Here is a 13,232-nt window from a genome sequence, read left to right on the forward strand (position 1 = left end):
AGCTGGGTCTCGGCTGCGCGTCGCTGTGCCTCCACGCGGGCCAGCTCGGCCTCCAGGCCTTGTGCCCGGCCTTCGGCCGCGCTCAGCCGCAGCCCCAGCTCCGCGGCTTCGGCCCGCACCGCCTCCAGCCTCAGCTCCAGGCTGCGGGCGTGGTCCAGCTGCAGCTTCTCGGCGCCCCGCGCCTCCTCCAGGGAGCCCAGCAGGCCTCGCTCGCGGGCCCGGAACTCGCCTTCTTGCTCCTGCAGCTTCCTCTGGGCTCCCTGGAGCTGGGGCGAGCATCGCCGGGAGGTGAAGGTCAGCAAGGCTGCCCCGCAACCCGACGCCCCGCCTCCCAGACCCAGCCTGGAGCCCACCCACCCAAAAGTGGAATCGCGCAATACCTGCTTCGTGGGTGGTCTCCACCCAGGCAGGATGGACTGGAACATCCACGGGAGTGTGGGAGTTAACCACTAGAATCGGTTTTCTGTGTCTCTGCCTTGTAATATACACAATTGACTAGTAATAAACTAACAGCCCATGCTTCCATGGACAGGACTTCTCAGTGCCAGGAACTAAGTACTTTCCAAAAAACTCACCTCTACCACCACCAATCATCTCCGTTTTTACAAAGGAGGAAAGTGAGGCACAGAGCAGTTGCATAACTTAGCCAAGGGCACACTGCTAGTAAGCAGAGAGCCAGGATTCAAAGCCATGCACAGTGGCTCCAGTGGCTGTTCTTTCAACCAGCAGGCCTTACTGCCTCTCAGTGCGCTAACTTACCAATAAATCACACAATGGGGCGTGTCCTAGAAGATTATTTTCTGATGGAGTGCGTGATCCCACATGCACCCCCTCCCCCTGGTTTAGAGGGTAAATCAAGCCCTCATAGCCATCAGTTTCACTAGAAACCGCCATTCACAGAGCATCCGGATGCCAGGACTTATGCTAGGGCCCCCACCCCATCAGCGTTCTGAAACACAGAGAGGTTAAGTGACTTAGTCAAGGTCACACAGTACATTCATAAAGTGAAACAGGCAGAAAAGCAGAATGGAAAGAGTATAGGCTTGGGAGTCAGACAGACTCCGGAGGCTGTGTGACCTTGAGTAGATCCCTTGACCTCTCTGAGTCTAAGTGTCTGGTTCTTGGGGAAAGAGCACCTGCCTCATTAGGCTGCTAGGAGAATCAAACAAGGTTATGTCTATAGAGCTCCCCCTGCCCCCTCACCCCTGCTACACAGTTCTTGTAGTTGTTATTACTATTATGCCCAGGGAAGAACCGCAAGGAGTGAAGGACAGGAACCAGTCCAAGGGAGTGATCTCTCAGAATGACTCCCGCACTGGAGTCCCCACCTGTTTCTTGCTGGGGGAAGAAACACAGAGCAACCCCCGAATGCCCCTAAGACCTTCCCCATCCACACCCGAGTCACCTCCTGCCGAGTGGCCTCCAGGTTGGCCTCGCCCTTCAGCAGCTTCTGTCGGAGGCCCAGGGCCTCCCGCCGGCCCTCCTTTTCTGCCCGCTCGCCCAGTGCCAGGCGGCCCTGCAGCTCCACCAGCTCCCGGCCCAGCCTGGCGTTCTCACTGTCCAGCATCTTCATCTGGGAGAGAGAGCAGACACAGGTAGGACCTGGCATCCATTCCCGGCATCCACAGCCCCTTCTAGCGCAGGGTGGTGGGGCCCGTTCCACTCTGCCCCTACTCCTTGCCCTGTCCGGGCACAGGAAGCACTCAGGACCCACCAGGGACACAGACGTTGAACACCACCTCGAAGCCACGGGGAACCTGCGCCAGATAACTTCACCGAGCTCAAGCCACGCCAGGCCCCTGGACACCAATCACCTCCATTAAATGCCTCGTCACAGCGACGTATCGTGGGGAGTGGCGGACCCGCACCGGAAGAGGAATTCTGCGGGGCAGAAACCCCGGGCCTCCTGGCCACCTTCCTCTCCGGTGATGCCGGACTTTCATGGAGTGTTTACCATGTGTCTGCACCTGTTCTAAGCGCTTCAACTGTACGAACTCTTTTAATCTCACACAACTGTCTACGGGGCCGGTACTGACAGTATCCTTATTTAATAGACTGTGGAGCGCAGAGAGGAGAAGTGACTTGCCCCAAGCCACACAGCCCGCCAGCAGCGGCCTGGGAATTAATCTCAGATGAGCAGGTTACAAAGCTATGTTCTAAGCCCCACAGGAGCAGGTGGGGGGTAAGGCCCACCTACCCCACAGCGCTCGAGTGAGGGTGCATGCAAAACTCCCAGCAAGAGCCTGGCACGGCAATATGTCTTCCTTTCAGGGACTCCTATGGCTTCAACCCAACAGGAAGGGGCCCGAAGGGGTAAAGGGGGGCACTGGGGAGAGATGAAGAGGATGTGGCAGTCGGGCTGTGATCTCTCTGGACAAGGCAGAGCCGAGGAGCCAAACGGGGCCACCGCCTGTTCCGTAAGTCTTCTGGGAAAGCCTGAGCCAAGGGCGGTTTTCCCACGTTTGTAACTAGTTGGGACATAGTTCGTTTTGAAATGGTGGAAAGAAAATCCAAGAACAATATGTCTTGCACGTGAAAAATGATATAAAATCAAATTTCAGGGGTGCCTGGGGGGTTCAGTCAGTTAAGTGTCTGACTTCGGCTCAGGTCACAATCTCACGGTTTGTGGGTTTGGGCCCCACGTTGGGATCTGTGCTGACAGCTCGGAGCCTGGGGCCTGCTTCGGATTCTGTGTCTCCCTCTCTCTCTGACCCTCCCCTGCTCGCTCGCTCTCTCTCTCTCTCAAAAATAAATAAAAGCATTAAAAAGAATCAAATTTCAGTGTCCATCAACAAAGTTTTGGTGGAACACGGGCCCACGTGGATGCACTGCGTTGGGCGCTGTGCCCTCGCTCTGTCCGCAAAGCTGAGCAATCGCGACAGAGACTGGACGGCCTGCAGAGCTGGACACATTCACTGCTGGGCTCTCGACAACAGTGTTGGGCAGCTCCTGATCCACCTCACGGGGCCCACGGCTCCTGTTGTCCGTGGATGCCTCTGAGATTTGGACAGGAGCTCCTGACCCTCTCCTTGGAGAAATGTGACAACTACATATACAAATGTATGTACGCACACACACTTTTGCAGTTTCAGGGGTTCATTGGTCGAGAAGCCTTGTTATAGTTCAAGGCCCCGGTTTCACATCCAGAGACACCCAGGCTCCAGACAGGGGGTGCCGCCGGCCCAGCAGCCCATGGCAAGGGCCCCCAGGGGTGCTACCTGCCGCCGGAGCTCCTGAAGCTCCCGGCGGGCCTCCAGCCGGGAGTGCTCCACCTCCTGCAGCCCGGCCCGCAGCTCCTCGGCCTCCCTGCCCGCGGCCACTCGCGCCTCCGTGAGGAGCACCAGCTTCTGCTCCTTGTCCTCGTTGGCAAGCTTCAGGCTGGAGGGGGGAAGGGGGAGGGGACAGAGGGCAGAGGTCAGCAGCAGCCACGGGTCCTGGGAAGAGTGCAGGGTGTGGATCTACCCAGAAGTCTTTTCCCCTCAGGGCGCCTGGGGGGCTCAGTCTGTTCAACTCAGTTTTGGCTAAAGTCATGATTTCATGGTATATGAGTTCAAGCCCCGAATCAGGCTTTGTGCTGACAGTGAGGAGACTGCTTAGGATTCTCTCTCTCTCCCTCTCTTTTTGCCCCTCCCCTGCTGGCTCTGTCTCTCAAAATAAATAAATTAACTAAAAAAAGTCTCTTTCCCTAATCCCTGGAATCAGTCAGACTGGCTCTTGGCCTAGAGATGCCCCAAGTGTCACTTGCCCACGTGGCCCCTCCTGAACTAAGCCCTGTAGGGCCAGAGGCCAGGCCCCGAGGCCGCAAGAGGCCGCCTGGTAACTCTAGGGTTGGGACTAGTCTCCAGGGTGACACCAGCAGGCGGGGTCAGATGGGGAAATCACCTAACACCACCCACGTGCCCAGCTGTGGTTCAAGGGCACAGACTCCCTGCCTGTGTGATTTCCCCAGAACCTTGGGGGCGAATGAAGTTAGCTTCCGGGACGTGGTCCAGTGTGAAGGACCCCGGGCTGCGCCCTGGCCCCGCCTCGCCCCACCTGATCCGTTCGCCCTCAGCCTTCTTCACGGCCTTCCGCAGCTCCTCGTTGGAACGCCGCAGGGCCTCGCACTCCTTGGCACCCTCGCCCAGGCTGCGCCGCAGCTCGCTGGCCTCCTGGCGCTGGGCCTCACGGCCGTCCTGACTGTCGCGCACCTTGCGCTGGGCCTCCAGCAGCTCCCGCCGCAGCCCGTCACGGGCGTCCTCCAGCAGGCGCAGCTGCGTCCGAAGCTCTTCTGCCTGTGACGGCGGCGGGTGTCACGGGACGGGGGACGGGCCCTCCCCAAGCCAGCCCACACCCATGTCCTCGGCCACAGGCACCTGCCCCATCGCTCTGTGGCGACTCAGACCACAGGTGTGAGTTCTGATCTGGGGCGAATCGTGCGGGAGTTGGTGGTGTTTGGGCCTGAAACAATCACCCACCAGGACCTTCCCACAGAGGGATGCCGAGAGGGCGGAGCCCCTCACGAATACAACAAGTACTTAATAAAGGCTCACCGCCTCCTCTGTACATTGGCTGTTCGCTCCATCTCATATGCAGGGACAAATCTTAACACGCTCTTCCGGGCCCCTAGCAGGCCAGGCCCCCAGCGGCATTTAGGGTGTGCTGCCCGGAAGAGGGAGACTGGGCGGCTCACCTCGCGCACAGAGGATTCCCGCTGCCTGTCCAGGTTTCGGGCCTGCTCCTGCAGCCTCTTGGCCTCCTGGGCGTGGGCTGCGGCAGCCTCCTCGAGCTGGGCCCGGAGGTCCCGCAGCTCGGACGTCAGGGCGTTCACGGTGCTCTAGGACAGACGGACTCCTCTGACTTGGTGCCTCCATCCCTCTCCCCTGGCTGTTCCCAGCAGGGCCAGCTCAAATGGCCACCTGCAGCTCCGAACACAGCCCTTCCCGCTGGCCTGCCTCACCATCTGCTGGTCCCTTGATGCCCAGTGAGCGCTGTCCCCACAGCTGCTCTCCTCCCTCAGACTGGATTCACCAGGCAGGGTTCTGCCACCTCCCTCTGATGGGGGACCCCACGCAAGGGCAGAAGCTCCCCCGCACAGCCTGAGGCTTCCCCAGGAGCCTCCCCGGCAGACGGGGGGCCCTTCCAGGCCAGGTTGTGCCTCCTGGCTCACACGGAGGCCCACCCGCCTGGCCTGCCTCACCCGGTCCTGCTCCTGCCGGCTCTGAGCGTCTCTCTTCTGCCGTTCCACCTCCAGGGAGATGGCGGCCAGGCTGTGCTGCGCACCCATCAACTTCTCGGACAGCGCTGTCTTCTCCGACTCCTTCAGCGACAGGGCCTGGGCAGAGGCAGGGAGCAAAGGGCTTGGGTCCTTCCCCCACCCTGTCCTGGGAAATGTGCCCTCTGGGGGCTTGGTGCCTTGTCTGGGTGACCACAGGTGGACCCAGGGTGGCGGTGCAGACTCACCCCCTCCGTAGCCCCAGAAATGGGCACAACCACCGTGAACAATAAGTCTGGACACGGACCCAACTTAGAAATCCTGCTGCCTTGCCACAATAATTCTTGCCCTTCATTATCCCCATTTTACAGATGAGCAAATGGACTCGGAGAGGTAGAGCGGCTTGGTCAGGGTGACACAGCCAGTAGGGACAGGAGATGGCCACGGCGTGGGCTGTCTCCTTTATATTGTGGGGAAGTCAGGGGTTAGGTCTCTTGAGGAGGGTTCAGCTGACACATGTGGGCCTCGCAGGGGCTGCTCAGAAGGCAGCAGGGCCACTGTGGCCAGCCCGAGTGGCAGAAGGGATGGCAGACTGTGGGTCACAGCTTTCTGGGGCCCAGTGCTCACACGGTGACAGCCATTCGATGAGCTCCCACCACGCACCGGGCACAGCTCACTGAACATGGTCTCAGCAACACTTCACGCACACCCCTTCAGTCCTCCCATCCTGCAGATGAGGAAACTGAGGCCCAGAGAGGGACTCCTAGCTCCCAGCGGCTGGGTGGCCGAGCCGGGCCCAGCCCCGGAACAGGGGCCCCTCGGGCAGCAGCGGAGGCCACCTCGGGGCGCACGAACCTGCTGCTTCTCACTCTCGGCCAGGAGGAGGCCCTCGTCGCGTTCCTGCTGCAGGGCGGCGATCTCCTCGCTCAGCTCTTCCTTCTCCGCCTCCAGCCGCGCCAGCAGCTCCTCTCGCTCCCGCTGCAGCTGACTCTGCAGCTGCGCCCGCTCAGCCTCCAGCTCCCGCCACGCTGCGTCCTGCGGGCCAGGCCCCGGGCAGCCCATCACCAACCTCAGGCCGGCAAGAGCCGCCTGCAGCCCAGACCCTGAGAGGCAGGGCAGGCCACCAGGTGACTACAAGGTGGGGGTGAGTGATAAGGGCTGTGACGGGGTCACCCTAGGGCTGTGTGTGCCCCAGGGAGTGGCAGGAGCCCGGCCTGGGGGTCTGAGAACATGTCCCAAAGGGGAGATGAGCGGCAGTCAGTCAGGTCAAGAGAGAAATGAAACAGAACCCCAGGCCCAGAGTCCAGCCCCCGGGCCTGGAGGAAAAAAGAAAACCCAACACCCTGTATTTAAGGTCACTGGAGCCTGGGCTACGATGGGGGACAGGAGACAGAGCCACGGGCAGCGGCCAGGCCAGACCAGGCGCTGTGGGCTGTAGAGAGGGGTGGGCCGATTCCGAGAAGAGGCGGGGCAACAGAGAGCCTCAAGCCAGGTGACAAGGAGCAGTCTGAATTCTGGACCAAGGGGTTGTTCAGAAGCCGTGGAGGAGGGATCGGATCGGGGCTGGGGTAGTGAGGAGCACAGGGGGGCTGGGGTGGACAGAAGAGAACAGATTTGGTGATATTAAGAGGCCAGGTCGGAAGGCACAGGAGGGGTCAGAGAAAACATAGAAATTTGGCTCCCTGGGGACTGTGTGGGTGGGTGGGCAGACCCCACAGGCAAAGAAACAATGGCCCCCTCGGGGTCCCAGGCAGGTACTCAGACCTAGCACTGGCCTGAGCAACCTTGTGAAAAGTAGGATGAGCTGTCCCTTTTTCAAATGCTTTGCTGCCACCTGCTGGAGACAGAAGATACTACCCATCTAAATCTAAGACGACTATAGGGGGTGTGTGGCGCCCCCTGGCGTCCTAACGCAACAGCCTGAATCTCTTTCAGAGGCAGCCCTGTCCAACATGGGCTCTGGAAGGTCTTCGTGCCACAGTAGTAAGTCAGGGTTTATGGAGCGCTTATGAAATGCGAGTCATTATCTAAACCTTTTATATAGACGGTCTCATCTCGCCCTCAATTGTGACTCTATCCTATCAGTGTCCCCATTGTTACAGGCGGGGACATGACGGCACAGAGGCCTTGGGCAACCTAACCAATATGGGACCAAGGTCAGGTCCAAACCCAGGCAAAGAAACTCTAGAACCAGTGTTCTTAGACAGCTCTGTTCTGTCTCCCAGTGACCTGGCTCTTTGCCTTTCTAAGTGCTCAGGTCCCAGAGTGGTCTTTGGTCTGCAAACAGCACTTCTTAGCAAATGAAAGTGTTTTCCTGAGGTGCTTAGCTGGCTCAGTCCATTAAGTGTCTGACTTCAGCTCAGGTCATGATCTCATGGTTCGTGAGTTCGAGCCCCGCATCAGGCTCTGCGTTGATGGTGCAGAGCCTGCTTGAGATCTTCTCACTCCCTTTCTCTCTGCCCCTCCCCAGCTTGCGCTCACGCACACTCTCTCTCTCTGAAAATAAATAAACTTAAAAAAAAAAGTGCTTTCCTACTATACATTAGCTCAGGGTTTCCCAAAGGTGGCTGTGGACCCCCTGCATGAGGATCGCCAGGGCTGAACCAGATGTGGGGCCTGGGAACCTGCATGTTTGATAAGGCATCCCCTCGGGATCCTCACAGCTGCCCTCAGGGCCCCTGGAACCAAGATGAAGTTCCCTATCCCAGATTTGCAGACTGATGCAGAGTGAGAAAAGGGTGAGCCGCCTGAGGGCACAGAGGAGCGGCAGCCTCAGAGCCCCGCCTGCCCCAACCAGCTGCCCGAACCTTCTCTCGCTGGAGTCGCTGCAAGTCCTCCTCGTGGGCAGCCCGTTGCTCCCGCAGAGAGGCCTGGGCCTCCCGCTCGGCCTGTGCCAGCTTCTGGGCCATCAGCTCCTTGTCCAGAGCCACCTTCTCCTCGGTGGTTGTCATCTGTTGCCGTAGGCCCGCCAGCTCTCCTGCACGGGAAGGGAGAGGCTGGGGTCCAAATGTCCCCATGGGCTAGAAGGCTCAATCCTGATGAGCCTCGTGGGCAAAATCCCGGGGGGGCAGAGGGCCCACCTGGGATCTAGGCTGAGTTCCCTTGGAGAAGCTTCCTGCTCTCTCTGGGCCTCGGTTTCCCCATCTGCCACATGAGTCTGTGAGCCCTGTCCCCCTCCCTGCCCACTGGGAATGGCATCAAGGGGATGAAATGACATGAGGAAGACCCCTCCCCCTGAAACGGGGAGGTTAGCAAAAATGTAACAACCCCTGTTATTGACTGAGTGCTTACAAGGGGTTAAACTCCTGGCTGAGTCACGAGAGAGCTGTTCTCACCACACCTTCACAACACACCTAGGCAGCTTCTCTCATGCCCAATCTACGGATGAGGAAACGGAGGCACAGAGAAGGCAGGTGGTTTCCAAAGCCGCACAGCTTTCCATAAGGCAACTGCTTTAATGATCAAGGGCCGGACACACACTTGACTGTCAGCACTCCCGGAGGTGACCACGGGGAACACCGTGAACAATCTCCAGACCGTCTCCTGGGTGGGGAGCCCACCAGAGACTCTGTCGGCATGTGCCTTCCTGGCTCTGTCTGGCTCAGGCAGGTGTGGACGGCGAAAGTAATTTTTAGGGCCCAAGGCGATGCCTGGTAAATGGCTTGTTTCGTAAGAGGAACCCCTGAGTGAGACACCGGGTGGGGAATGTGGAGGACCCTGAGGACCTGAGGACCAGACGCAGCCCCGCTGGCGGCCTGACCAGGCCCGGGGCCAAGGCCTTCACCTGCTTTCCTCGCCTCATCCTGGCAATAGCCTTAGGGGATGAGCATTATCACCTCTAACTGTCAATGAGGACCCTTCGGCCCAGAGAGGGAAGAGACTTGCTCGAGAGAGCTCAGTCTAAGTAGCAAGAGCAGAATTAGAACCCAGGTCAGCCAGACTCCAAAGCCAGTGCTCCCAACTTCCAAGCCCCCAGAACCCGACCTGTTATAGACCAGTCTGGAGTCTGGAGTTCCCTACCCCCGGTTCGGGCCCCCCATACCCGCCAGGCTCTCCTTGGCCAGCAGCAGGGCCTGCCCGTTGGCTTCCAGCTGCTCCCGGCGGGCCTCGAGCTGCGTCAGCTGCCGCTGCACCTCGAACAGGCTACTCTCCAGGGCTTCCTTCTCCAGGCTGCGGCACATACAGTCCCTGAGCGGCAGGACTCAGCCCCCTGCGCCCCAGGAAACGGCGGCTCCCAGGGCGTGGCCCGCTGTGGGCCAGGAGCCAGGATACCTGCCCAGCCAGGCCCACGCTCCCTGGGGAAGGCTGGGCCCTAGCTAGAACGCGTTGGCAAGCCTGGCTCCTAAGTGACTGCCCCTATGATCCAATGCCAGGGCAGACATCCCCCCCAACCCTCCCGCCTAGGGTGGGCAGAGCCCGAGGCCTTACCGCAAGCGTGTGGCCTCCTCCGACAGGGTCCGGCCTTCCCGCTCGGCCGCGGTCAGCTGCACCGCCAGGCCGGCCCGCTCTTTGGCCAGAGCCTCCTTCTCCCGGGCTGCCCGCTCGAGGGCCTCCACTTGCCGCTGCATCTCCCTCCGCGCCTGCTCCAGCTCCTGCTCCCGCCCGCTCAGCTGTCGGGAGAGCTGCCCCCCACCCGGGCACCATGAGTACCACTCCCCAAGTCCCCCGGCAGCTCGGCGTGCAGCACCCCAAGCCCGAGCCCAAGCCAGCCCCGGCCTGGCAGGTGGGAGACCTGGCTTCGGGCTCAGGCTCCACCCTTTGTGCTGTGTGTCCTTGGACAAATCACAGCCTTCTCTGGACCTGCAATGGACATGCACACAACATAAGTATCAGGGGGCGCCTGGGTGGCTCAGTGGGTTAAGTGTCCGACTCTTAATTCCGGCTCAGGTTATGAGATCACTGTCTATGAGACTGAGCCCCGCACTGGACTCCGAGCTCACAGCACAGAGCCTGCTTGAGATTCTGTCTCTCCCTCTCTCTCTGCCTCTCCCCATTCATGCTCTCTTTCCCTGTGTGTATGTGTGTGTCTCAAAACAAATAAATAGGGGCGCCTGGGTGGCTCAGTTGGTTTAGCATCTTGACTTCAGATCAGGTCACGATCTCATGTGCTTGGGATAGAGCCCCGCATCAGGTTCTGCGCTGAGCACGAGGCCTGCGGGAGATTCCCTCCCTCTCCCTCTGCCCCTGCCCCCATTCTCTTTCTCTCTTTCTCAAATAAAAACATAAGTGTCCTCACTCAGTCTGGGAAGTAACAGATCACTTTCTGTGCCTGGAAATTTCCACAGGAGCTGAATACACAAAGCAGGCTCCTTGCCCTGAGGCCCATGCCCTAGAGACCCCTCCCAGGAGCCTGGGCCCTCCAGGACAGGCCCTCTATCAAAGTCCCTGGGTTCCTGAAATCCGAAGGTGACTTCCAGCTCGGTCCCAAAAAGTCCAAGATTCCAGGTCAAACATTCTCTGCTATCGTATCACGAACTTGTACCGCATGGTGACTCGCCTACTGGCTGCCTGCACGGCTGTGCTCTTCAGAACAACCCATCGTGATAAGAACCAGTAGCCCCATGTTACAGATGGGTCAACTGAGGCACTGGGCGGTTGGGTGGCTTGCTCAAAGCACCCGGCTAGCGAAGAGGAGGCTGGATTTAAGCTCAGAATCAGGCTCCTAGGCCCGGGAGCTATCCCAGGACAGGGTGCAGGAGGCCAGGACCTGAAACCCCTTTCCCCCCCCCTCGCTCCCGTCCCCCCACCCCCCACCGTCCGACCCCCACCTGGGCCAGCTGCTCCTGCAGCCGGCAGCGCTCCTGGCGCAGCACAGGCAGCTGGTGCTCCAGGGCCTCCCGGGCCTGCTCCGCCGCCCGCAGGGAGCCCTCCAGGCCCTGCTGCTCCACCTCTCGCTCCTGCCGCAGCTGCTCCAGCCGCTCCTGCTCCTCCCGAGCCAGGCAGGCCTCCTGCTCCGCCTGCCGCTGCCGGCCCAGCAGGGCCGCCTTCTCCTCCTCCAGCTGCGGCAGCGGGTGCAAGTGAATGAGCAGGTCCGTGGAGCCCAGCCACCAGGGAACGGGGTCCCGCCCAGGACAAGCTGGGTCTGAACCGCCCGCTCTCCACCCACCCACCCATCACAGCCAGCCTAGGGGAGGCTCCCTGGGGGTGAGGGTGCAGGGACCCTGAGGGCGAGGGGTATAGAGAGAACGGCCTGGGGAACTTCTTTTCTCACAGACCATGAGAGAGAAGACACAGAGTGAGAAGACAACAACAGGGACAGAAAGAGAGGCAGTGACCGACCAGGGCAGGTACAGGGCCAGAGATATACAGGGAGGCACGCACTGAGGCAGGGGTGAGGGGTGGGGGCTGAGGCCGGGCCCGGGGCACCTCAGCGAGCACAGTTTCTGAGTGGGGCAGACAGGCGGGCCCACGGGCGTACCTGGGCGACGAGGTGGTTCAGACCCAGCTTGTCCTGGGCGAGGCTCTCGTTGAGGGCGCTCAGCTTGGACAAAGAGTCCCTCAGGGAGGCCTCCTCCACCCTGAGCTTGGTCATGGAGAGCTCGAGCTCCACGCGGCCAGCCTCAGCCTGCGGGGTCGGGGCCAGGGCACCAGAGACGACAGTCGGATGGGAGAGATGGAGAGAGGAGAGGCGGGGAGAGGCGGGAACGGTGTGCAGAGGCATGGAGATGGGAGGGTGGGGAGAAACAAGGGGCAGAGGGACGGGACCCTCAGAGTGGGGGTGGGGGGTGAGGGAAGACACAGCGTGAGACAGAAAACAATCGCTTACAGGCCTGCTGCTTACGAAGCTACTCAGAAGAAGCTGCACCCGGCAGAGCTGCTCGGGAGCAAGCGAACCCCAGCTCACGGAGGGCAGGGCCGGGCTCAGGGGGCTCCAAAAATCGGGGTCTAAGGGGACACTGCTCAGGACCCAGACTACAGAAGTGGGGCAGGTACCCGCCAAGGACTGTGTCGCCAGCGCTCACGGACCCTAAGATCCGCGTCCAGAGGTGGGACAGGATGGCCTGAACAAGAGGCACCGCCCCAGACGCATCTGGAAAAGCAAGGCCGTGACCACTAGGAGAGGTCAGTTCACTTATGACTGGGGTCCAAGGGCAGCCTGCGGTCTGAGGGGACGGGATCAGCCCGTGCACAGGGTCAGAGGCCAGCCCAAGACCCGGGCCAGTGTGTGGCCCGAGTGAGAAGGCCTGGGACCTCGGGGACCCACCTTGGTCAGCGCCTCGGCCACCTCGGCCTTCTCCGCCTGCAGCATGTCCCGCTGCAGTGTGGCACAGCTCAGCGCCTCCCGCACCTCCAGCAGCTCCTTTGCCATCCCTGAGCGCTTGCCTTCCAGCTGCTCCAGCTGTCGGTGGCTGTGGGACACAGGGTGGGTGGGTGCCCCACATCACTTCCCTGCTCCTTGTCAGGGGCCAGGCCTGAGATGGGAGCCCTGGAGGCCAGAGCCTTACTCACAAGGACAGCCAGGCTCACCACGTTTGGCTCTGAGACTCAGGGCCTCAGTTTTCACATCTGCAAAATGGGGTAATAGCTGCCTCATGAAGTTATAAGAATACGTGACCTACTGAGCACAGAGTGCTCAAAATAGTGCCTGACGTATCTCCCCAGCGGCCTGCAGAAGCAAGGACAGTGTCTGCCACCACAGCGTAGCATAAACACCACTGTTACTCATGCCTCCAAGGAGCAAAGAGTACAGCGCTCAAGAGGTTAACTCTGAAGGCAGAATGCTTGGGTTCAAATTCTGGCTCTTCTAGTAACTAGCTGAGGGACCTTGGTCGAATTACACGGCCCTTCTATGCCTCGGTTTCACCATCCACAAAACGGGGATGAGAATTCCTACAGCACAGAGTGGCCATGCGGGCTGAACACGAGAACCTCAGTGTAGGGGTGCCGAGTGGCTCAGTCGGGTGAGCAGCCAGGCTTTGATTCAGGTCATGATCTCACGGTTCGTGAGTTCAAGTCCCGAATCAGGTCCTGCGCTAACAGTACAGGGCTTGCTTGGGATCCTCTTTCTCTCTCCCTCCCCTGCTCTCTCTGTTTCTCT

The 13,232-nt window shown here is 60.2% G+C and overlaps 1 protein-coding gene across 1 annotated transcript in view; it reads right to left on the reverse strand.

The window, feature by feature from the left end:
* CROCC (ciliary rootlet coiled-coil, rootletin) overlaps positions 1-13,232 on the reverse strand; it is a 41,705-nt gene that overhangs the window by 10,321 nt on the left and 18,152 nt on the right. The window contains exons 15-27 of the mRNA XM_029945899.1: positions 12,399-12,543; positions 11,613-11,759; positions 10,963-11,193; positions 9,623-9,816; positions 9,237-9,364; positions 8,002-8,171; positions 6,050-6,229; positions 5,180-5,314; positions 4,673-4,816; positions 4,036-4,274; positions 3,219-3,378; positions 1,406-1,573; positions 20-266 (exon numbers count right to left, since the gene is read on the reverse strand). Coding sequence (XP_029801759.1) covers positions 20-266; positions 1,406-1,573; positions 3,219-3,378; positions 4,036-4,274; positions 4,673-4,816; positions 5,180-5,314; positions 6,050-6,229; positions 8,002-8,171; positions 9,237-9,364; positions 9,623-9,816; positions 10,963-11,193; positions 11,613-11,759; positions 12,399-12,543 — 2,288 coding nt within the window. The remainder of the gene's footprint in view (positions 1-19; positions 267-1,405; positions 1,574-3,218; positions 3,379-4,035; positions 4,275-4,672; positions 4,817-5,179; positions 5,315-6,049; positions 6,230-8,001; positions 8,172-9,236; positions 9,365-9,622; positions 9,817-10,962; positions 11,194-11,612; positions 11,760-12,398; positions 12,544-13,232) is intronic.

The sequence above is a fragment of the Suricata suricatta genome, chromosome 8, assembly GCF_006229205.1.
Source record: "Suricata suricatta isolate VVHF042 chromosome 8, meerkat_22Aug2017_6uvM2_HiC, whole genome shotgun sequence".
NCBI classification, from domain to species: domain Eukaryota; kingdom Metazoa; phylum Chordata; class Mammalia; order Carnivora; family Herpestidae; genus Suricata; species Suricata suricatta.